At 46.1% G+C, this 25,455-nt stretch overlaps 2 protein-coding genes across 4 annotated transcripts in view; one reads left to right on the forward strand and one right to left on the reverse strand.

Annotated features, from left to right (window-relative positions):
• The window catches only part of SND1 (staphylococcal nuclease and tudor domain containing 1), a 499,108-nt gene that overhangs the window by 421,194 nt on the left and 52,459 nt on the right, over nt 1-25,455 (forward strand). The gene's annotated exons all lie outside the window — the stretch shown is intronic.
• On the reverse strand, nt 268-15,467 carry LRRC4 (leucine rich repeat containing 4). 2 transcript variants are annotated; one of them, XM_077124400.1, is made up of 3 exons: nt 14,654-15,467; nt 12,606-14,473; nt 268-4,242 (listed from the first exon to the last, which is right to left on the reverse strand). In XM_077124400.1, the coding sequence occupies exons 2-3, from the start codon at nt 14,371-14,373 to the stop codon at nt 4,142-4,144; spliced, it is 1,869 nt and encodes a 622-aa protein (XP_076980515.1). In that variant the 5' UTR covers nt 14,374-14,473; nt 14,654-15,467; the 3' UTR covers nt 268-4,141. The 2 variants fall into 2 exon arrangements, with proteins under 2 accessions (XP_076980515.1, XP_076980502.1); XM_077124387.1 differs by lacking the exon at nt 268-4,242 and having other exon boundaries at nt 10,940-14,473; nt 14,654-15,466.

Below are 25,455 nucleotides of genomic sequence, written 5' to 3' on the forward strand. Positions count from 1 at the left end.
TATTTCTCTAAAATTGATTTCACCAAAGTGATCAATTTCAAATTCCAGGGATAGAGCAGGCACCTCTTCAGGCAGCCTATGTCTTCAAGTCTGCACTACCCTTCATGACCGCACTGCTGGGCTTCTCTTTAGCATTATATATCCACATTCTCTTCCTATTAGAATTGTTGCTGAATCTCTTATTCACAGGCAGCATACTCTCTGGGATCTATTGTCTTCTCCTTGTGGCTGATCAGATTTTAGTGATCTGCTGGCTTTGTTTTGTTAATCGACAAATTCTAATCATTTGAAAATGCTGAATGCTGGATTGAGAATGTCTCATAAACACCAAGTTCTCAAGGTAGATCCCAAGGACCTGAGTTGACAAAATTTATCTTAGCCCTTAAAACAATTACCAAAAATTTGTAGCCAAAAACAGGTAGCAAATAACACTCCAACCCCACCACCCCAGCCATATATACTTTGGGACAGATAGGAGAATGGCCCTGGAGCTGCTCAGGGAGGTGTCAAGGAGTAGCAGAGCTTCAGGCAGGATGCTGTCTTCCCCATCTTGCCAGACCCCTCATAACATAAGAGTGGTCCAGAGGCTTGGGGTTTGATGTAGGGAGGTTCTGTCCCCTGTCCCCTCTGTAACATTACTTTTAAACCTGCCTAGATGGGGACCTCCAGAGGGTAGCCATAGCCACTAGAGCTGCTTGCACTGCTCCAGTCATCTGGGTACCTATCATTAGGGGACTGCATAAGTACAGCTAATTTCCCAGGAAGGTTTTCCTGTTATCCAAGTGCATGGCTACTTCCCAGGTTCCATGTGGTACACCCACTAAAGTTTTAGACACACAGAGTTGGCTGTGTTCTCTCTGGGGGAAGATAGGCGTAAGACTCCCCCCCAAAAAAGAAAAAGAATTAAGTATAAGGATCCTGATAAACTACCTTTGCATCACTTTGTTTAGAGTTGTTGGGTTTTTTGGGTTTTGTTTGTTTTTCTGTTATAAAAGTAAGGCCTACTCTTTGCTCACTTAGTAGAGCTGAATTTTAGGAACTTAATTATTAAATGTGCTTGTGGTAATGGCATCTGACCCTCAAGTCTCAAATGAGTCTTCTGCATCTGTAAGTCCTGAGACAATTTGCTGTTAACAGGCCACTACCCCATTTCAAGGCTTCAAATCAACCATCAATGTTGGGAAACCCTATTGCCTTCTTAAAATGAAAGCCTATAGCTAATAAGGTTTATGTGGATGTTGGGTCACAGCAGACATTTCTCCTTCAATATTGCCATAATCTCCTTCAGTTCTTACATTAGAACTTCTAACAATATGTGGTGTACCAAAACTTGCAGTGAGGTTGATGACTGATTTCATAGCATGCACAAGAAACAGACTTGTTAATACATATTATTTTTGTATCCTTGTTTTGAATATTCTTACGAGCATTTACTATGATTTTAAATATGGCCATTTTTTGAAATGTAATAAGATCTTTTAAAAAATAAACAGTTTAATTAAGTAGGGGCAAAAGTTCAAAATGGAAAAGCCCATCATGCACCCCTCAGTGTCTCTGCTTCCCATACCATATCTGATTTTACCTCAGACCATTCGCACAAACACAGGGAAACCCTGTCTAATAGCTCCAGCAGCAGCACTACTCAGGGGCAAAACCTTTACCCTTGTGGTATTTTGTAAAATGGAGCAGTGAGGCCTGAGCTTCCATGAGGAAAATGAAATGACCTTGTGGAGTAGAAGGGTCAGTATAGCCAGCGTTTGTTTTAGTTGTTAATTTCCACATGTTAAATGACTCTAGTTGCTACTGAACTTCCTTGCTGCTATTTGATGGTCAGGTCCTAGATCTATTGTGGCATTTATGTAGGGAAAGAGGGAGAAAATGCTTTGCTTCTTTATTCTGGCACCTGAAAATGGCTGTCTCTCCAGCGTTGAGTTGCCAGTGGGGAACTGCTGAAGTAGCACTCTGGAGAATCACCAGGGAGACCCCTCCATCTCCTGCCAAGCTAAACAAACCCTTCCCATGCACTATTCTGAATCACACCTCACTGCAGCTTAGTTCCTTCTTCCCCAGCACACCACAGGGTAAAGTCCTTATGGGAAAGTCCTGGTTGTCAGTAAGAGAGGTGTTTGAGGAGAAACAATTGATGTAGGAAGAGGGAGTGCTGCTTAGTCCTTAAGTGGAAAGGAAAAGGTCAGCGGAACTGTATGGGGCCTGGGCTGGGTTATTGTTAATTCTAACTTGCTGCGGCAAAGGGCTCACTGGGTCCAGCATTGGGTATTGCCAACCCCATCCAGCTGCTGACAGCCAAGCACAAAGAAATGCATGCTCTGTGTACACAGATAGGTTTGCATGTCAGCATGGACCCATTTTTAGCCCTTGCCCGAGAAGGGCAGCTCACAACACAGTAATTTAATTAAATTCGCCTCCTTCCATGGTCCACATATTTGAAGAGGTTTAAGGGGAATGAATCTGGCTGAGGAGTATTACCCTGCCGCTCTGGCATTGCCCCAGAGCCCAGCCAGAGTACCATAAAGGGTCCCGCCATCCTGAATATGGCCCAGGGCATCTGTCTGCACTGCAGGCTCTCTGGCCAGACTTCCTGCTGGCACATCTGGCAAGGCAGCCTCTGGAAGCAGTCCGTCTCCATTTCAGGCAAGCCTCTGGAGCAGAATAAGGGGCCACCCTACCCCCTACTCAAAAAGCTGCTAGCAGCAGCGGCCATAAGAATAATACTAGCCACAATATTAGCTCTCACTACAGATTTCCAGGTATTAGAAGGGAGAAGGCAAAGAACTCCCCATCCTAAATTGATTGCAGCCTCAGTAAGAGCTATAGCCCCAATTTCAGTGTTTTAGCCCACATCTTTGTACTTCTACCCTGAAAATGATTACTATTTCAGGGACCTGAAATTGATTCTCCTATCCCTACTTTCAGTGAACTTACTACCACAATTCCTACCTCAAATGTTTATCTTTTTTTGCCCTTTATGCCTGAGCTTAATGTGGTACCACACTAACAATCCCAAAGACCTCCCCTGCCTTCCAGCCAGCCAGCTTCTCTTACATTGTATTCATCAAAGCTCATCAGCAGACACCTCAACTTTTACTTTCGCTTGTCTTCTCCCCCTTGTTCAGAATATAACCCTTTCATCTTCTTACTAACCTCTGACCTGTCTTTCAACCTTAAATGTCTTAGGTCAGCAGAACCGCACCTGCCAGAGAAGGGCATTCTCTTCTGTTATTTTTCTCTCCCACCACATCCTCCTGGCTGGCTAATCTCTCCTGTGTAATGATAGCAGTGACTCTGAGAGAAAGGGAATTTCTCTGGCACAGTTCATCTCAACCCCAGCAGAACACAGGCTATTGCTTAGAAGTGGGAATCATTAGAGTCAGGCCATTATTGGAGGGGACTGGTCTCTAGGGGAGCCGGCAGAAATTACTACTCCTTAATAGATGGAAACTCATTTGCTTAAAGCCTCCGCCCTCCTCTTTATTCCTCTGCATTTTCTACCTCCCTTTTCTACTCGACTTTGAAGTTGAAAAGAGAGGAACTCTACCCAATCCAAGATGGCAAATTTCTGCTAAATTAACTTGGCTAAAAGAGATCTTTGGTGGCTGAAAGTGGCTGTTCCTTTAGAATGTTACTGTTGGGACTTCGCTTAAAACCATCATGAAGGAGTCAGATTCTAATTAAGTGTACGTGATCAAATTATAGCCAGGGCCATGCCATTTCCCAAGAGAGGATTTATTGAGATGGAAAGACGGGGAGACAATTTACTTAGTTTCTTTGACTCCTGTTTCAGAGCAGGCCCCTTGAGTCAGCCTGGGCTGTCTAAGCTTTCCCTATAGGAGTACCCTTGCAGTACCAGGGAAAGCAAAGGAGGTAGAAGCTTCTGCTTCTCTAGAGGTCTTCATGACCTTGAACAGACCTCTAACGTGATTTAACCTCTGCAAGCCTTTCCTACACAGGAATAGATGTTCTTTACCTTTACCTCTTCCCTGTTTTATGGAAAAGGGGAGGTTAGTGTAAGAAACAAATGGCCCCTTTTAATTTATCAGCTGTTTGCACTGCCATCAGAACTCACATTCCCTGAAAACACTTAAAGTTGAAGAGAAAGGAAAAGTTACCTGATTTCTCAGCTCTAGTTGTTTGAATAGTCATGAGTGGGCACCATCTGTCTTAGAGCATTAAGCACAGGTAAAGTATTGGCTTGAAAGGCCTTCCCCTGCTCTCTGTCCCTTCCTAGAAGTAAACATAGGTGATTGCACAGAATTATACAACTCAAGGAGGCACTGATCACATTGTAGTTTCTGTCAGTGGTATTCTTCTGAAGTTGTAAGTGATGGTGGCCCTGCTGGCATTTGATAGTGGTGCCAGGTTAAGAACCTAAAGACCCAAATTCTGGTCTCTGCATGCAGTCCTCTGCATGTTTCATTTCCCTGGGCTTCCTTTATCCCATAAATAAAATGAGAGGGTTCAACTAGACAGGAAGTTCACTCTGTACACATCCCTGAAGTTAGAAGCCATAAACCATCCTTCTGTTTTCAGTGTCATTGCTGTCCCAAGGTCAGCCAACCTTGGTAACATCCCATGAGGTGAAGGTACTCTCAGCTGATATGAAGCCACTGGTCAAGCAGATGTGGGCTTAAAATGAGGATAGGGAAGAAGGATTAAGGAAAGGGAAAGCTACCCAGCAGTCACAATGGACCAAACAAGAACATAAAATATAGGCCAGTTTCTATTCTTCTTATGTTTTTACTTCCTCTGTGGCTTCAAAACCTTTTTCCTGACACTCATAGACATAATACACCCAGTATTGTAATTAGTTCTGTGAGAGAAAACAAAATGATGTGCAAACATACCTCAGTCTTGCCATATCGCTCCAAATCCCCCTCCCTATTTCTAGTATGAAAATAGTCTGATAGGTCTCCCCTTTCTCTGCTCCCTTTAGCAGTGTCTTCCTTTGGCTTTTCATTTCCGTCTCCCTTCTTATTCCAGACTCCCCTTCCCCAGTTTTCAAGAGTTGAATCGTAACAATATGTTGTCATGTCAGACAGAAGGTGTTGTCAATTCACACAGACAGACACTAATAGGATAAAGGATTATCCAACTTCCTTTAAATCCAGAAATTAAGTCTTCTTGCAATGGAATAGATTATCACTTGAAACTACTGCAGTTGGCAGGCTACAGGCACAGGCTATTAGTATCTCAGGCCTCAGCTCCATTTCAGGGTCTGTGCTGGGCTTATTGTGAGGGCTGCATGATCATTTCTGCAAAAATGGGCTGTACTGCCCAGGGAACTGGCACTGAGTTCCTGGCTGGACCTGCCTCCATGGAGAGCTATATGTAACTCATTCACTTTACCTACAGAAGGAATCTGAGTGGGAGAAGCCATCTGAGTGGTTGTAACGAACCTGGATGAATGTGTAGGTGAAGGGAGGAAGTTAGGGCCTTGAAGATGGGGAAGAAGTAGCCCAAGGCCAATAAACCAAACTTTACACAAGGAACAGTTAGTGTGTGAACACTCTTCTCAGTCGTCCTTGCTGACTCATTGAGCACGTAGCATGACTTATCTAGTGACTAAATCAGCACCAGCTCGGAGACACAGGGAATCCAGAACTGAAACCTTAGAAGAACTGTAAGAGACAATCCTTAAACAGCATGGAACTGTTAGAAGGAAGAAAGAGCAGAGGCATCATTCTAGAATGGAAAAATTCTGAAGGATATCTTAGGTCCTATCCTGGCAGAGGATTGTATTCAAATGGGGCTTATAGGAGAGAAAACCTGATGAGAATTCAATGCTTATTATTACTCAGGGGGAAAAGAGATGGTTGTATATTAAAGAAACAAGTGGATCAAGCACAATACTAATACTGTGGTATTTAGTAATTAATGTAAACTTTAGTAACGGCTCTTGTATTGTTCCTGGGTGTACCAGATGACTGAACCTGAAAGGCTGAGTACTACTCTGATCTCATCTAGCTTCCATACCTCACAACAGAGTAGCCTTTCTTCTCAAAGCTTCCCCACCTTACGTTCAAAACTTTTCTTATTAGCCAGGGAAGACAATGCTATGTTCTCAAATCCTAACTTCCTTTGACAAGATAGCTGCTCTGAGGGATATCCCCCACCGAACTGGGCCTAATCTCCTAACTCATTCCCAGGGTCCATGTACACTGAACCCACATCTTTATTATTTTTATCGGAAACATGATTTATAGAACATCCTTCCTCTGCAATAATAAACTCTTTTTCACCCTTAGACAATGAGTTCCACAGTTTCCTCTCCCCACATGATCCAGGCAGACCCCAAGTGAGCCAGCCTATCAGGGTCAGGATTAGATTACAGCCTCGAGGGCTAGGTTACTTCCCCAAGAAGTAGACAGCCTCCAGAAAGAAGTACAGGACTATGGTGGGTAGATGGTTTGGCAGCAGAGTTGGCATGTACCAGAAGATAGAACCTGTGATCACCCTTAAATCTAATTCTAGCCTCTCATTAGGAAATCACAGTAAATCACAATGCGTTATTTCTTAGGCTTCTCTGTTCTGTGAATTTCACAGAATCGCTATCCAGGTCCAACCAGCCTTATACTTTGTAAGGCAGAGGAATCTTCCTGCCTTTCCTTCTTAACCGCCTCACAGACCCTTAGCCTGTGTATCTGCCATGTAGCTCTATTCTTCACTCAGTTGCTCAAATTATGATGTTTCTCCAGTCTTGTTTTTCTCCATACTCTCTAGTACTGCTTGGAAGCCTCAACAACCCTCTCTGGGCTACCTGATACCCTCCCCACTAGCCTTCTAACCCCTAACCCTGGCAAGGCTTTGTAATCAGGGAGGATTTCATCACTGATTTTCTGATTAATAATGTTTTCATTCACCCTGACAAAGAAACAGGGTTAGGTAGAGTAGACTCTAGGAAGCTTATCCTCTTGGCAAAGGACCAGAACTTGCTGGGTAGATGTTTCTTGTCCCAGGCCTTAGATTGTACACCAGCAGCATATTCACTTTCTTTTGGTTTATTTCAAGGAAAGGTAGTCTATTCCTGGACTAGATGCCTTGGGCCAGCTTTACAACTGATTTAGGGATCAGAGCTAGAAGGCAGCATTTTCCTGAGAAGAAAAGTACAGCCCACCTTAACCACAGTTAAGCTTACAGAATGGTGCTGTCCCTGACTTTTGGATCACCATCCTTGTTTTCCAGAATAGCTCAGTAAGCATGTTTTGTCTTTGGGCATGGAACAACAAAGTTCAAGAATAGAGATAATAGGGGCTAGTCTATTGGTCTATAATCTTGTATATATGGTCAAATAATAACTACCACCTGTGTAGCATTTATTATATGTCAGGCACTATTCTAAGTGTTCTTTTATATGTGTTGTATGTGTAATATATAAAATTTCAGTTGTCACAACAACCAATGAAGTAGTGAGGTAGATAATATTGTCAGATTTCAAGATGGAGAAATTGAGGCAAAGAGAGGTTGCTTACTTGCCCAAAGTTGTACAGCTAGCAAGTGATGGGGCTGGAAGACTGGCCCCAGAATCTATATTTGCAAGTATTCTGCTGTATTGTCTTGCAAATATGTATGTTTTACTGACCTAGTTCCTGAAGCCCTTATCCCTGCTCCAAGGAAGTAATTTACTTCATTTTAATTTAGGGTGAAAACATTTAAGATTTCATTTAAGATGAAAACAACACGAATCCACTGCCCAAACCATTTTCCTCCTACCTGGTGAAAAGGGTGCTTTCTGAATGGGTGGAGACCAAGAGAGGTGCTTTGAGCCAAAAGCTGCCTTGTAGCTTAGCTCAGGCAGGATTTAGAAATGGTGTGAACAGTGCCTGCATTAGCCGATGGCATGGAGTGCTGAGTGCCAGCAGAGGAGATAAAATAAGACATGTGTTTGGATATAAATGTTGTTTCTCTCTCTCTTTTCTCTTCTCTAATTTTAAGCCCCTGCTGTTTTGTTGCAGTAAGATGGTAGAGCCTTAATTGTGGACGCAGGCCCCCGGAGTTAGAAGCCTGGGGTGAGTGAGGCCTGCTTAGCCCTCTTCCAGTCTCTAACCATCACAGCTGAGGGAAGTGAGAGCTTTCCACCAATGTCCATGGACTCTGACCTTCTACCCTGCCTACAATCAGAGTTGTCTTGCAGAGACTGTCTGCCACATTGTTCCATGCAGCACCCAGCAACTTGCTGGCCTCAATACATGTTAAATAGCCATGATAAAACTAATGTCTCCAGGCCTTAGAAATTAGCCCATATACCTCCACCTTCATTGATAAGAGGATGCAACATTATACTGACGGGTAGATAAAAGCCCTTGAGTAGATTATGGAAGCAGCAACCACAGCATGGCATTTAAAGAGCTAGGGTAGATACAGTAAAAGAATTAAGGAGCCCCAGTATTCTTATTGAGCCAAGTAAGCAGAAACCACTCTACTATGGAGAACTTGCTGTGATTGGTGCTTTAAGAAATCTGTCAATCCTCTACTCTACAGATCTTCCAAGGTTGAGGTTGGGAGAAGACCAAGCCACCTTTCCCACTGTGAACACTCAGCCTTATCTACTTCACCCTTTCCCACAGTCACCCTCTGTGGGACCCTGCTGTTTCTACCTGGTATGGGCCTAAGAATCAGGAAGCTATTGCATGCAGTCCTGAGAATCCAAACTCATAGTGATCACACGTGGCCTCTGGGCCAGGCATGAGGCCTTTGTGTTCAGAACAATGATCAGGCCTTGAAAGGCAGTAGAGCTGATTCTGGAGATTGGACAGCACTGAGGGGAAGAAGGAACACAGAAGGTATCTACAGGAAGGGTCCCATTTTAACTGCACATTGGCAAGGAAAGAAATGTGTCCTTGATGGCCACTAAGAGCCTGAGTGAAAAACCACATTTGACTTGTAAGTAAAGAGACCTGGGTTAGTCCCACTTCTTTCACTAACATGTAATGTGACTATGGATATGTCTTTCATTTCCAAGGAGACTAGAGTTCTGTTTCCTTGACCATAACATAAAATGTGAAGGGGTTAGACTAAATGATTTTTTCATAGCCTTTAAAAAAATGTCTAATGAAATTCTCTAATGCCATCAGCAGAGTCTTTCCCTCTAACATGTTGCTATTATGACCACCTCCCTGCCTCCCCGCCCCCTCAAAGGGCTACCAGCCCATATTCCATTCCTAGGTAACAAACCTTACAGTTTGGCTAGATGCTACAGATGAGTCCCTATCCCAACATTCAAAGCTGCACTCTCAGTGCTCATGAGACTCCTTGAAAAGCTGTCCCAAGTGCCTGCTACAGAGGAGGATATACCCAACATCATGGCAAACAGGGTTACTGCTTTAAAGACTGAAACAGTGTCCCAGGTTGAAGGGGAGAGGCCCAGCAGAGAAAGAAACTACCCTTGCAGCTCTGAGGATACTTATAACTAGGAACCACATGCTCAGAATCTCTCAACTCCTTTGGGGTTCCTCAGATTCCAAGGCCTGACTGTGATCAGCCCCAGGACAAATGCAAGGCCAAACCAGCCCTGGGAGCATTTGTTCTTATGACCCTTTCCCAAGATTATTTTAGGTCCCTTTGCTACATCTCTTGAGACCTTTGTTCAGCTATCAACCCTTTAACAGTCCAGAGCTACTACATCATTCCATGACCACTCAAATAGCTGTTGAAAAGGAGTATGAGAGTAGTTCCACATCCCCTGTTTCTGAAGCAGCAACTTCAGATCTTCAGCAATTGCCACTGAATGTGTACCCAAGGAAGCTGTTCTGAGGAGCCCAAGTTGAGTCTTGTGGCACTTGTAAAGTGAATAATTTTTTGCTTTTTCAACTGGTCTTACTTAGCCAAAGCTCACCCTTAACTCTGCTGCAGTTTTCTTTTTGTTGGGGATAGGGTAGTAAAGGAGACTGCAGAAGGAATGTTTATTTGGAGCCTAGAAACTTGAGTGGCAGTTTATTGTAAGTGGTTGCCCATGTACATATGCTGATACCAAAAAATTATGTATTTTCCCAGGAGGATAAAGAATTTGCCCTTTCTTAGCCATTCTTTAACTGCCGCAAAATGCTGCCTGCCTCTCTCTCCCTCTTCAGTGCCAGAGAGATCACACCCACTCACTCCCGATTCCCTGCATTAGTATAAATACTAGCACTGAAGAAACGCAGGATACCAGTTCATGCGGCCTCCATGGACGTCATTACTCAGTAAGCATCAGGAGGCACAACTACCACCACCAAGACATGCTTGACGATTTAACACCCAGAGAATAGGAGCAACACACCTAAGAAAAATGTAAGCCAAAGTACATTATTTGCAGACCTCTTAAATTCAAGTGTTGTACCCCTACCCCCACCCCTGGGCCTTGGGGCCAGCTGGTGCTGCCTGACCAGCAGCTTCTGCTGAGGTGGCACTTAACTTCTGGCCAGGTCCCAGGGGCTGAGTCTGACCCATTTCCCCTGCTTTTCTGGGGCATAGGGAATATGGTTGTACCCCCAACAAAGCAGGGACTAACACACTTAGCTCATGGAAGATGTACTAGAATTAGGGTGCTTTTATTTACGCTAAGGAAAGTTAACAGCTTTTAGCATGTTCCCATAGTTTAAAAATTTAACATTGCCTTCCCCTCCCACCTTATCTCACCCCTCCCCTACCCCCCCGCCCTTTTTTTTTTCTTTTTTCTTTAAATAGAAATGACTTAGTTGATGCTTATTAGAACCTATAGATACAGGGCCTTATTCAATTTAACCCTTTAGGGACATTGAATTAAAAAATTGAACAATATTTATTAAAATACAAAAATACACTTTTCTCACATTACAATCAGTGTTCTTTTGTTGGCATTCCCCAATCCCCCCCCACCCATCCCACCCCCTTTCAAATCTGAACCCTTTATTTTCTTTTAAAGCTAAAATAATAAATGAAAGAAGTTACATAATTAAAGGGACTAGAATAACAGAGATCTCTGCCTTTCCCACCCATGCCCACCCTTTCTGTTTCATCTCTTCCTGAGGCAGGCCTGGGAGAGGGAATCCTTCCCCCATTATGCTACATTCAACAGGATTCCATGCAGAACTCACTCATGGGTGCATGTGGGTCAGTTGTTTTAACTGTGGGTTTCATATTTTTGTGAACCACCCTGGTTGGGGAAGGCTTCATTACTTTAAATGAGCCTATGCCCTTTGTGTCTCTCCGTTTTCTTCTCTACTCAATGTTCTGCTCTCACCCTATCACTACAACCAGTTGACAGCAGCTGTAAAAATCCCTAATGAATCAGCATTTAGAATAGTCACCAAATCACAAGCATGAGAAAAGCTTCCACTTCCCTAATCTCCCCAATCCCAGCCTCTCTTTCCTCTCCACCTTAAAACAAACAAAACCTTTTTAAAAAAATCAAAAAATGCCATCTGTGCCTACAATCATTTGTCAGATACCTGGAACAACAGGTGGACATGGCACAATGCTAATATATGGCCTCCTGTGAATACATTTTCTCTGCTTGTATTCTCCCTTCCCATCCTCTCTCTGTAGCCGCACCCCTTCAGGCCTCCTCCTCCTCACAGGAAACCCTGAATACGCACATGCCTCACACAGAGTGGGTTAAGCCCAACTGCAGGAATCTGGTGCAATGTGAAAACATTTGACTGAAAGCTACGCCAGCTCCCGTCCTTCTCTGTTTCTTCCTAAAGCGCTGTGTCAGGCGAGGCACATGCGTGTCTCAGTGCACAAACCAAGGAGACTTGTACACGTGGACAGACATACAGGCTCAGTCTCTTTAAGGAGTCATTTGAATTTTGGTGATTTTCCTGTTTAAAATACATTTACAGATCTATCTTCCCCCTGGTCTCTGAAGAAAAAAATAATTGTTGGTTCTTAACATTTTGGCACAGTACAAATTCTTGGTGCTTTTTTTTGTGTTTTTTTTTTTTGTTTTTTTTAAGTAAGATAAATCTGCAAAGTCAGCTTTCGGCTTAAGAAAGACGTCTGTAGAAATGGGTATTTTCCTGTATCCTATGAAGCATCATCTAAAAAATTAGTCGATCTATCCTTCCTACCCTCATCCCAAGCAGCCCTCAGTCCACCTCCTTAGGGATGTTTGTTGTTGCTGTTTTAGTTTATCTTAGCAGTTTCAACCTTACACCAGAAATCCCTTCTGGCAGCAGAGCAAGTTGACTTGTAGCTTCTACCCCACAATGTTCCCCAGATTTCCCCTTCCCTCCCCCTTTAAATAGAACTTACAAGTTAGAAAATAGTTGTGTTTTGATTTTTTTGTTTTTAAATTTTAATATAATCTGTTTCTTTTACCAGCCCATAGATTTAATATAAGCATATACAAGAAAAAGTCTCTCCCCACTCTGTACAAAAGTTGCTCTTTTTTTTTTTTTGTGCATTCTATTGCATTTTATAAGTTTTTTGGGGGAGGGGGAGTCATATCTGAGTTTCCTGTACCTTGTCCTTGGTATGGGTCTGAATTATATAAGGTTCAGAGATAGTGGTGACTGTGGGGTGCAGAGAGTTCCCCAGGCTGTTTTCTGTCCAGTGGGCCCCATGTGCTGGTTTGTAGGTGTTGTAGTTAATATGGTCATGAATTGTGGGCAGCACTACTGCCCCCTCACCTGATATACCGGATGGAGCCGCCGTTGTTGCTGTGGATGCTGCCGCTGGGATGTCTTCATCCACCTGGATAATTTCAACTGTCCGGGCGGCTGTGACTGTACTCCGCTGCTGGTGCCTCTTACGAAGTTTATAGAAGACAATCAACATGGCAGCAGCTAGCAGAGTCACTGCCACAAAGCAGCCAATGATGATCTTGGTGGTCTTCATGACCTCATCCAGGCTGGTCTGTATCTTGCCATTTTCTGCTGTGGGTATCACCACCTGCTTGGGCACACGGGTGGTCTGAATGAGCACCGTGGTAGAGGTGGTATATGCCGGCTGGTAACCAGTAGATGTAGTAGGTACAGGTTTGTACTTGCGGGTAGTGTCCTCAGGTGAGATCTCAGTGGTCTCCACTGTGACCGTGGTAAAGAAGCTGTAATTGGAGGTGTTGAGCTCGGCCGTGCTCACATTGAGATAGGCTGAGGCATTAGAGTTGCCTGCCACGTTGGTCACCATGCATGTGTATATCCCAGTGTCTGAGAGCAGCACATGGGAAAAGTTCAAGGTGCCATCGTTGAGGACAGAGATCCGTGGGTGGTGGGAGGCATGGCTGAGCACTGTTCCATTGGGCAACAACCACTTCACGGAGGACATGGGGGGAGTCCGACACTTTAGTTCTGCCATCCGACCCTCAGAGATATTGAGGTCCCGCGGTGCATCCATGATGAAGGGAGCAGAACACTGGAAGGAGGCCTGGTCCACCTCTACCAGGTAGCGGCCTCGCATGTGCATGGGAACATGACAACGGCCACAGCAGGTAGAATTAGTGGGTATATATTCCCGAAGCCACCAGGCTAGCCACAGGATGTCACAATCACAGTTCCAAGGATTGTGGTGTAGGTGCAACTCCACCAGGTACCTCAGTGGGGTGAAGAGGTCATGGGGCAAAGAGGAGAGATTATTGTGAGCCAAGTTGAGTTCTACAAGTGAGGCCAGCCCATCAAAAGCATTCCGCTCAATTGAGCTGACCTGTGAGTTCATGACCCATAGCTTCTTGAGGGAGCTTAGGCCATGGAAGGAGCCAGGCCTGATCTCAGGAAAGTGGTTCCCTGACATCTCCAGTTCTTCCAGCCCCACCAGAGGGGTGAGATTGGGCATATCTTTAATGTTGCACATGCCCAAGTTCAGGTACTTGAGGTTGAACAGTCCCTCAAAAGCCCCCTCAGAGATATACTCTAGCTTCTTGAGCTCCCCCAAGTCCAGGCGCATGAGGGAGGGCACTCTGTTGAAGGCATATGAGGGGATGCTTTCTATGGGGTTGTTGCGGAGCCAAAGCTCCCGCAGTTTGGATAGGTATTCAAAGGCCCCACTCGGGATGACTGTCAGCCAGTTGTCGAACAGCTCCAAGGTGTTGAGGCTGGCCAGGCCATTGAAGGCCCCCACCTCGATCTGTCGGATGGAGTTCCTGCCCAGCTGCAGGACCTCCAGGTGGTGGAGGTGTCGGAAGGTGTCGGCCTGAATCATCTGGATATTGTTTTCCATGAGGTTGAGGTACCGGGTGTTGGATGGAATCCCCTGGGGAACCTCCGAGAGGCCCCTGCGAGTGCACACCACCTTGCTGAACTGGTTACTGCAGGAGCAGACGGAAGGGCAGTTCTGGGGCCCAGCTGAGGCGGCAGCAGCGATGGCTGCACACAGAATCCACACTTGCGCCGTGAGGTAGACGACGGGGAGCAGGATGGCATTCCAGGTGTGGTGCACAGTTACCTGCCACAAGAGCTTCATGGTGTGGCACGTTCATAATTCACCATCGCCTGGGATTTTGGCTTGGAAAGGAGAACCAGCCCTACCCCGGCTTAAGTGAGCTAGGAACTCCTCTTTCCATCTGGAGAAGGAGGTGGGGAGGGGGCGATTAGAGAGACGAGCAGATGGATGGGGGGCGGGGGTCATGCCAAACTAAAGAGTGGCCCCTCATCTCCCAGCCCTCCCTCAAGACAAGCCCTCAAAACGCTCATACTTTCTCTCCCACACTGTAACCATTCCCACCCAATTCGCTGTCACCTACCTCGAAAGAAAGGAAGGAATTGGCGTGGGGTCCTTAAGCTTTCTCCACAGGAGCTGGGCACATCGTTTCCATTCTTACTTCTTAGTTTTTATTAACAAAAGGGGGGGAGTAGTGGGGACAGGGAGGGCAGGGGAGGGGAAGGGAGGGGTGGGGGGAGACAAAATGGCTTCTAGTAAATCCGGAGCAGGATACGGCGAGCCGCGGAGTTGAGGCACACCAGGGAGAGCCAAGGCCCGGCGAGCTATGCAGGTGCATGCCCCCCCCTCAGCCCGGGGAGCGGCGCCACCAGCGCTTCCCTGCTTTGTCCTTGGACCCTGGCACCGGCTCGCACCAGGCAAGAGGGAAGACACTTCATGGCCAAAGTGTGCCTCCGGCGCCCCCAGCCCACTCCCTCCACGGAGCGGAGTGAGGGGGCGCCTCGGATCCTCCCAGGCCGCGCTCCTTCGGTGCTGCGCTGCCCCTTCTCCCTGTGTCGGGCCGCTTCCGGGCTGGCGGCAGCGGAGTGCAGTCGTTAGCTTGTGGTGTTGCAAGGGTTAAGAGGAGGTGTTCGCGGCTCCTTCGCCCTCCCCAGACACACACCCCCTTTTTTTTTCCCTCGCCTCTCCCCTTAAGGGTTAAAAGGAGAGAAACTGGGCTTTAGTTTTCCAGTCCGCCTTTTTCTGTCGCGAGGAGCAGTAATCCGTCCAGCCCCCAGAGGGGCAGCAATGTGAAGGGAGCGCCGGGACCAGATCCAAAAAGAAGCGCGCGGCGTACCGGGTTGTGCCCGCACCCGCAGGCCCCTTCTGGGAGCACGGGGGCGGGCGCGGGTCCGGCGGCGGCGGTAGCCCCCGGTGGCGCGCAGCAGCCCGCCGCCACCCGCAGCTCCAGGGCCCGCGACGCGCCGCGGGCTCTGCCTGTGTAGCGAGTTCGGGGCTTCAGCTCCCGGCGCCTTCAGTGCCACGGCTGCTCGAGGACTGCTGCAGCGGCCCGAGCGCCAGCGGCGGCGGCGGCGGCAGCGTGAGCAGCGGGGGTCGCAGCTGCGGGAATCGCTCCGGAGCCCGGGAACATGGTCCCGGCTTCCTAGCTGCGGCGGCGGCGGCGGCAGCAGCAGCAGCAGCAGCGGGCCCCCTGCGCTCGGCGTCCACGGTCTCCTCCTCGCGCCGGGCTCGCGGTGTTGCAGGCAGCAGCCACGCAGACTGCTCTCTCATCCTTTTGTCCTTCAGTCAGAACGTGAATGTACTGCTGACGCATACTGTTCTGGAGAGAAGATTAGCGTGATGCAGTGCTCTTATGTATTAACACAGCTCCCCCTCCGCTGCTTTCCCTCGAGGGGTTAACGCCGGAGGCTTCCAGCGCCGCGCCGGCCCGCGCCGCGCAGCCCGGGAGCTCCGCGCCTTCTCCGACTTCCTCTATTCCTTCCTTCCTTCCTTCCTCTCCCCCACCCCCCACCCCCCTCCCCAGGCTGCTTCCTCCCCGCCCCCTCTAGACGAGGGGAGCTGGACCGGGTGCGAGCAGGCGAGCGAGCCGAGTGAGCGTCAAGTGAGGGGCCGCGCGCAAGTCGCAGGCGTTCGCAGCTATTTTGGTCCGGTCGGAGGGAGCCTCTGGGTGGCCGCTGATAGGCTGGAACCGGCGCTGGGCTGCAGCAGGAGGGACCCGCGCCGGCCCCCGCCCTCCGCTCCGCACCCGGGTGCCGGGCGATCTCTGGCTCTGGGCGAGGTGGGCTCGAGGGCCGGGAAGCCGGAGGCGCGGCGGGACTGCTGCAGTTGGCCGGCCTCCTGCCCGGAACGCGTCATCTTCTCCCCAGCCGAATGCTGACGGGGCGCCTCGCCGCACGGCCGGGGCAGTGTACTAGGAGTTGGGAGCTGCACGGTGGGGCCGCGGGGGCGGCTGGGGCTGTTTGGAGCCTGAAAACCCCGAGCCAGGACTTAGCGGGCAGCCCCATTCGCTGCTGCACACACATCCTATGCTTCCCGTCTCTTCCCCTCCCTCGCAGATTTCCTTGCCCCTCTTCGGCTTAAATAATAGTTTTTTTGTTGTTTTTTTTTTTAACGTGGTTTGCGGGTTAGGGAAACAGTGGAAGGAAAACCCAAGTGCGAGGAGCAGGAGGCACTGACAATCTGGGACAGCACAGTGGCGGGCTGAGAAGATTGAGGTGAACTCCCAGAACCCACGGCTCAACCCGTTCATTCATGGAGCTACAACTGCCGCCTCCCACTCCTCGCGGCCCCGTACCCTCCCTTTGCTTGCCTTCCCCTGCGTCTAGAAAATGGGACGGGGAGCTTCTTAAGCTTTCCCTCAGCCCCGGAAGCTTCATTTGCCCCTCTTTCATGCAGGGACTCCCTGAGAACTGCCTTATAATCTGGAGTAGTAGCATTTTGCTGCTAGTAGAGTCCTTGCCTCTATTTCTGGTTGAAGGAGAGACCCTGGGGCATTTAACAAACCTTTCTGCGGAAGAACAGGACTTTTCCAACTCTGGAAAAGACTTCCCCTTTTTCTACCGGATGGGGGTGGGGCAGCCAGTGGTTAAGCCCCAGGACACCTGTCCAGTGTTATATGACATATGTGGAATCGAGTTAGTATCCCATCCTTTCAAGGACTGCTTCTAGGCACTCCACACCCCACTCCCATCTCTAATAAGCTTCCTTGTTAAACCCTTATCACCTACATATGGGATACTGCTTAAGTAGGAGGAGGTCCTGGATTTCTCAGCTCTCTGGATTCTTCCACACTTATGTCTCAGCATTGTCTGCTGCCCTTTAACCTGAACCTTGTTAAATATGCCATAGAATTCTTGAAGTCTTGGAAACAGTTCTGTTGTAGGCAGGTTGGATTACCCATTCTTTACCATTCAATTATGTATTTGCAAATAATAACATTAATAGTTAAGATTTATGGAACAGTTCATCTGTGTGTACCACTGTTAACCCGCCCTACAAGCATTATCCATATTATAAACGGGTTACATATGTTGCCTTGAGTCACATAGTAAGTGGTAGAGCTGGGGTTTGAAACCAGGCAGAGCTCAGATGGGAACTTAGGCCTGGAAGTGATCCCTAGAGTTTTCTCCACCTCAACAGTCATTTTATTGGGATGTTTATCCACTAGGTGCTGTCCACTAAACTAAGGTCTTATATACCTGTTCTCATTTAATCTTCATTTTTCCAGTGAAATAATTATCATAATTGTCTCTATTTTACAAATGAGGTTTAAGGCAGGCAAATAACTTGCTCAGAATCATATACCCAGAAAGCAACACCAGCATTTCAGTCCAGGTCTTCATACCCTGAGTCCAGTGTTTACATAACAAAAACATACAGTGTCTCTACTCTGAATAGGGTAAAATGTGGAGGTAGGGTGAAGAGGAAGGTCAGTGAGAGATAAATAAAATTAAAGGTGGCTTGGGAAGGACTGGGGAAAAAGAGGTCCTTTAACTTTTTTCATTCACAATGACTAATTAAGAAAAGGAATGAAAGTGAAATAAAGGTAAGTAGAACCCTGATTCTAAGGTTCGGTTCCATTTGAACTCCTGAGCGGCTCATTTTGCTTTCTTGAGGAAAACTGCATGTCCTCATCTTCAAGCAGGATATTCCCCTCTTGTCAACCCAGGAAATGTGAGCCTAGTTTGGTGGGGATTTCTGCAGGAGAATCAGAAACTGGCCGGTGAGAGATTCCTCCATGCCACAGCATGAGTTGTGCCAGAGGAGACCCTGGTCCAGATTGGGATGGCATGCTGGAGTATGGCTATCCTCCCTCCTCAGGCAAAAAAAAAAAAAAGACTCTGTCTGGCCCTTTCTGTTCAGCTCCAGGCCCAGCAAATGAAAGATTATACCCTTATCCTGTGAGGGTAGAAGAAAGGGTGGGTTGATGTGGGTCAAACCAGTGCTTAGTAATGAGATAATCTCTCAGTAAATTTTTGTGGTTGATGCTGATGAAGGTGGATTATGCCCAACCTCCATGCAGCCCATAAAGCTCTAGGTGGGCTAGGAGAGCACCAATGACACTATACACTAAGCTAAAGAGGATGCCATGGGGCCATCACAGCACAGCCCTTCTGAAGTGAAAGTGACACTGTCTCCTACTTCTAAACCTGCTAACTGGAGTACCATCTTGCTGTGGTCTGTTGCTCCTCACAGCCCCTGATTCTGACTGCCCTCGATTTGGAGTGGTGCTACTAAAGAATGCAAAGGGAAAAAGAAGGAAGAAACTTTGGGTTGAAAATGTTTTCACTTGCTATGCCCAGTGAGATTGCTGTGATGAAGCCAGAGACAGCTGAAGAAGCTAACATTGATTGGGCAAGGCCTGTGTCAACAGTTAGTATTGTAAAACAAGCCCTGCATTAAGATTGTAATGCTTGATTTCTAGTCCCTTTTCTACCACTGATTATATATATGACACATCTTAAAACAGCTCTGAACTTCCGTTGTGAAATTAAGGAAATGGACTAGAAAACTTGTTTCAGTTTATGTTCCATAATTCCAACTCCTTCTCAGATATGTAGCTCTGTGCAGAAGGTTGATCCTTTGGGACTGTAGCCAAGTGTTGGAAATGAGCCACGAAGTTGAGGAAAGAATGCTTCCTTCAGTTAATCTAGAGGTTCACAGTGCCAAAGCAGAACAGATCAGACTGATTTCCAGGCTACTAAAAAGGCTTACAGATCACAGAATGTTCAAGGTAAAAAGGACCTTGAGGATCATCTGAACATAGCCTCTTCTTTTACAGATGAAGTCAGTGAAGCTCAGGGAAGCAGAGTGAGTTACCTAAAGCCAAACGACTAATATCAGAGTCTGTCCCTTCTGAGCTCAGCCCCTTGGTCAGAATGACAGATAACATATGTCCAATTGACATTGAAACCTGGGACTTAAAGGACGTTTCCAATTGCCTATCTTCTGTGGACTGGTATGCAAGTGCTCTAATTATACTTTACTTCACTAGGATGAAGATGAGTCTTCAGTAGAGTCATTTTGCCATTCCAAGTGACTGTGGCTCCCTAGTAGAAAGCGGAAGAAATGGACATCCTGGGACTGAGGACTACCTGACTCAGCCCTGATAATTGGACTCCTGTATGCATGCATAGCCAGACCGTGTAACCATGAGGCATTATCCTGTGCAGCCACTAGATGTCCATAATGCCTCACAGGGTTTGCCAGGAGTAAACATTCTTTGGCAGTGAACTATCTTGCCTCCAATGGGCTTTTGGGTCCCTTAAGGTAGGTTCATTGGTGTCAGGAAGATAGCATGCTCCCTGAGACTCTTATTCCCATTTGCAATATTGTTGGGCTGTCAAACTCCACTCAAGTATCGTTTCCATTTTTGTATTCTTTTTGTAATGCTGTTTGAGCTAAGAACAGAACCAGGGGCAAAGAAGAAAAAGGAATTTGAGAAACAGAAGGGGAAAAAAAGCAAAATGGAAATTGCCTCTTACAAAGGGAAGATGCCAGTCTATTGGTGAATTAGTAATGACAAAACAGTATAAGAAATGGTCTACCTGAAAATACTTATCTCCTCCAACCCAAGGCAGTGAACATATGGTGTTTTGTGTGTGCATATGCGTCTGGGGTGGAGGTGAATATTCAGTCTCTCATGCACTTCCACTTATGTGTACAAATGCCCCTGAGGCATTTGATCACAAGGTCAACTGATCATATTGTTTCTGTTTAACAGATAAAGTCACCGTTGCAAAGGAGGATTCTTTTTCTTGTTTATGATCCCATAGTGAGGCTGTGGCTATGCCATTATTACCCACAGCCGCAAAAGTTTTGGATTTTATTCCTTGAACCCAATGATTCAAGGTGACTTAGCCATTCTAGAGTTACCCACTCTTCTAGTACCCCTAGAATCTGCTCTTCTTTTCCCATAAGGACTCCGCTCTTAAAGGAAGTAAAAAGGGAGTGAACAAAAAAATCACTCTCCCTGCAGGTCTCATCCAGAACAATTTCCAAAAAACCTTAGCTAAGAAAGGACAAGATGCTTAATAAGAATGCCAAAGAGGAAAGGAGTGGCCTTTCTCTTCCTGAGGTGAGCTCCCCAGGGCTTTTGCGGTTTTGCTGTGGGCTGTCAGGTCTGCATGAAAGGAGAAACTTCCCACCTGCTCTTTTACCTCCTCTTTTGAAATAGCTGTTTGGTATCCATTCTAACTACAACCACCCATACAGTCAAAGAGGCCAGAGGGGCCCAGCGAGGAGCCTTGAATATGTCCTCTCTGCAGGTGCACTGGCCTGTTACCTGTGTTTATCCATCCCTCTAATGGCCTGCATACATCACTGAGAACAGGGTATTATTAGATGTTTGGCACTGCACTAAGCACGTTAACACATATTAAATCCTCACTAAAATGCTGAGTCCCAATTTTGCAGCTTTCTCAGAATCACAGAACAAATGATTTCCCAAAACCACTGTATCAAATTCCTACATGATAAGTGGCTTAAAACAGCAGAAATTTATTTTCTCACAGTTTTGGAGGCTAAAGTTCAAAATCCAACAGGGTCACGTTCCTTCAGGGACTGTAGGGAAGAATCCATTCCTTACCCCTTCCAGCTTCCAGTGGTTTCTTTGACTTATGGCCATATTATTCCAATTTCTGTATCCATCATAACATTGCCTCCTCCTCTTCTATCTCTCTTCTGTGTGGCTGTTAAAAAAAAGCCACTTGTCATTGAATCTCCTCGTCTCAGTAACCTTAATTACATCTGCAAGGACCCTTTTTTCCAATTAGGGTAACACTAACCAGTACTGGGGATTATTATGTAGACATATCTTTGTGGGGGCGGGGTGAAGGGTGCCATTCAACCGACTAAGGTGATAGAGTCCAGTTTCAATCTCCAGTCAGAACTCAAACCCTAAGCTACCATGATACCTGTGATGTGCCATTTAAGAAGAGGAAGACGGACTTGACAACAAGGTGATTCACACATGCCCATGCTTTTAAGGGGTAAAGAAGCCTAGTATGAGCTATACTGTCAATGGGTCATCCAGTGGGAGGGAAAGGGGTGGAGCAGTCAGTACAACAGTTAGGAAACAGCATGAGCTGAGAGAAGGTGGCAAGCTGACAAGATGAACTTGAGAAATTGGTCTCCTTTTATTTTCTTTGTTTCTCTTGACTCTAGTAACAACGTTCTCACTCTTTTCTTATGTGAATCTAAATTTTACCCCAAGCATCCTAAAGCATTTAAGCATTTACCAGTAATACTAAAAGTATCTCTTGGCATTGCTACAAAATTTGGCTCAACTGTAACCAAGTCACTGAAATGTTCACCTTCTGGCTCATTAGAAATTATAGGTCACCTCAAGATCGGAGCCAGCAGGTATAGTTGTGAAACTGGGAATTATGAATCGAATGACTTTTTAAGTACCTCAGCCATAAATTTGACCTTTAATTAGGGATCCATGCCTACAATTAATTGTCTACTTCTCTCCCTCTGCCCCCTCTCCCCTACACACAATGTATATATAAATCCTGTTCGTATTTTGGTTGGAGGAAGCCTAAACATTGTGCTCCAGTGTGATTCTACAATATATTACACAGAAGCATTGAAAAATCTTTCCTTTTTAGTGTATGCTATCAAACAGTATATTCTAGTGGTTATGAAAGTGTCTCTGAAGTCAGACAATCTTGGGTTCAAATATTAGTTCTGCCTCTTACAAACTGTTTATGAAAGTTACTTTATTCTCTAAGCCTCAGATTCTTCATATGTAAAGTGAGCTTAATAACAGTACTTATTTCTATTAGGTTATGTTATTCATTTGCCTAAAATGGTCCAGTATCTTCTCTTCATAATTCAAGTAAGAACCAAGCCACTTACCATGGCCTGCAGGCCTTTAAGAATCAGTGCCTTTCCTGCATCTGTGACCTCATATTTTATCAGTCTTTCTCATCATTCCCTGTATTTCAGCCACGCTGGACTTCTTTCTTCTCCTGGAAAACTCCAAAGTGGTATTCCTCATTAGGACCTTTGAGCTCTCCTCTGCCTGTAATATGTTCTTCTCCCACATCTTCAACTGGCTGGCTCCTTCTTGAGCTGTCTCCTCAGGGAAGCTAAAGCAGCCCCACCAATCATGGTCAATATCACCCAGTTTTATTTTCTTGCTAACAATTACCATTAGCTGAAATTACCTTGTTTTTATCTATTTGTTTACTTGTTTATTATCTGCACATGTCCAACAGAGAGCTTTCCAGTCTTGTTTCCAATACCTAGATAATAGGAGTTGAATATTCATCATATGAATTAATTATTTCAGAGGAAAGAGGACTATTTTTAGATGGCCCAAGTAGTTAAGAGGCCAGGTGTTAACTGGTATATTGATAACCCTACCTCTGCTCAATATCTTTGATAAGGTAGGTGAAAAATTACCAGCTTTTTTTTAAAATACTGAGAAAATTAAGGAGCATCCTAGTGATCTTAAAGTTTTCTCCAGTGCTTGGTTTTTAGCTTTCCTAACCCCTTGCTGACATTATGAACGAGAGTTTTGTAGCAATTTCCTAGGGGCTCACCAGTTCTTGGCAGTTCTGAATATGTGCGGAGTTAGCAGAGGAGTAAGTATGAATACACAAATATACAGATCTGTTCTCAAGTACACATATGCCTGTCATTTTCAAATTTGCTAAAGTGCATTTCTCCAAAGGGATTGAAGGCTGTTGAGCCTGAAATAGGGAACACCAGGACAGTAAAATCAAATGCTTTGAAAGTGTCTGTGCCAACGCTTTTTGCTAATTAAAGAATGTTAGGAAAATCGCCACTAGCAGCAGTAAAGGGCGCCCCATTACCTCGCTTTATAGAGAGCTGGGTAAATTTAAAGGCAGCTATAAATATCCCACTGAGTGCCTGAGCTATAGCACAGTTGGAGGCACCAGGCTGGGCAATGAGAAGCTCAAGGCTTCTGCCCCCTTCTATCCAGGGGCCTCATCCCTATTAACTGTCAGTCCCAAAATTTTGACTAAAGAACAAACAGTCCCATCCACAAACTCTTAATTTAAAACACTTAGGGAAAGACAAGGTAATAGATGTGTGGTGAGTCTGATAGGGACCCAGACCGCCTTCTCCTGCATTGTCATTGAATTTCTTTTCCTTTTACCTGGAGAGATGCTTCTTCATGCTGTGATTCCGTTTGTCTGGAGACAAGGCATGGATTCTTTTCTGTGTTTTCTTCTTGCATCTCTCTCCCATGGACTCCACGCCATTGTAATCCCTTTGGTTTGTAGAACGGTGCCATGTTGGCACTGCCTTCTCTCTACCAGCCTTCTTGATATGTTATTCAGCTTATTTGTGTGTCATCGTCTCTGGCCATCAGGCTGCCTAGCAGTTTATTGTTTTAGTTTTGTGCTGCCAGCCTTCAGCCATGGCTAGGGTTTCCTAGTTCAAATGGTATGACCTAAGTTCATCATTCATCATTTTGGGCTTTTCCGTTCAGAGTTATTTATCTCCTCTAATGAGCTCAGGGAGATAATTAGAGGACCCATAATGGAATGTGGGATTGAATTTTGTCTCTCGGTTGCTGTTGTGACTATCCTCACAGACTAGCCTCAGAGATGGATGTGATCCCATTTTTGAGCAAAAGGATAATCTTATTACCCTTAGAGGTAGAGGTAAGTGAAGCATTGGGAATGCCAGGAGAAGATTAGCCCAGAGCTGGCTTCCCCATGAGTCATCAAATAACTGATGGATGCGTTGGCTGACACCCAGGTTCCTGGGCGCTGTGTTCCTGTTGCATTATGGTGTGAGCCTCTTCAGGAGAGAGATTAATCCAGCCTTCAGCCTGCTCTTGGTTTGTGTTTTTAGATGCACTCTTTCTGCACATGATTCCATTGGGAATCTCCTTTACATCTAGAGGAATTTGAGCTGGGAAAACATGAAATAAAGGAGCTAATACTCTCAGCTTCTCTCTCAGGTGTAGAGAGAATGGAATGTCACCAATTTATTTCTTGGTTGGTCTGTTCATATTCTCTGTCTTTTACTTATTGTCTGTTACAGTTCCAGATTTGGCCAGAACTAATAGATTTGTTTGTTGATTTGATTTTTGACCAAAGGTAGCGTTACTACCTTCAGCTTTATCCTCTCTTACCCCAGAACCTCACCCCCTGGCTGTGAACCCCTATTCTTCAATTTCTGCCTCACTACCAGCCAAGAATGCTAAGCAGTATGCTCTCAGGAGCCTCTTGTATTAGTCTACTTTAAGCTGTTTCTCTGAAGGACACCAGAATGAAATGGCTCCGCTGCTTACAAGGACTGCTGAAGCCCCAGACTTTGTGGGGCTACCAGCTGGGCATTTGGCATTTGGGGTTCTTTTACCATGTTTCCTGGACACTGGCAGCCTGGCTAGAGGAGCCCCTCATTCTGTATCACTTTTTTGGCGACTGGGGTCAGTTTTTTGTGGTAGCTTGCTGAGGCTGATTGATTTGTATTCAGTGCTGAAGCCCTGGGGGTGCGGGGGGACCTATGAGGAGCTCTGCCAGCCGGTAACTCTGAAGGGATTCTTTGTGTAATTGAGCAGTCTCTGGACTGGACAGGGGCTCCCTCCCATCCCCCCAAATGGCCTTTCTGGCCCAGCAACTTGGTGGTATTTTGAAGCTGGCACAGAGCCCTGGGGGATCCCTCCCCAAGAGACCATCTTGGTATCCCAGACACATGGAGCAATTTGCCCTGGCTTCTGGCAGTCTGCCTCCAGATCTCTTCGAGGCTGTGTGTGTGTGTGCGTGTGCGTGCGCGCACGCAGGAAAGAGAGAGAGAGACAGTAAATGGAAAAGAGAGAATATGAATATGAGCAGACTGACCAACAAACACCTGGGGACATTCTAATGCTTCTCTAGTGGAAGCCTCCAAGGCCTGAGA

Source organism: Tamandua tetradactyla, chromosome 1 (genome assembly GCF_023851605.1).
Source record: "Tamandua tetradactyla isolate mTamTet1 chromosome 1, mTamTet1.pri, whole genome shotgun sequence".
Classification (NCBI taxonomy): domain Eukaryota; kingdom Metazoa; phylum Chordata; class Mammalia; order Pilosa; family Myrmecophagidae; genus Tamandua; species Tamandua tetradactyla.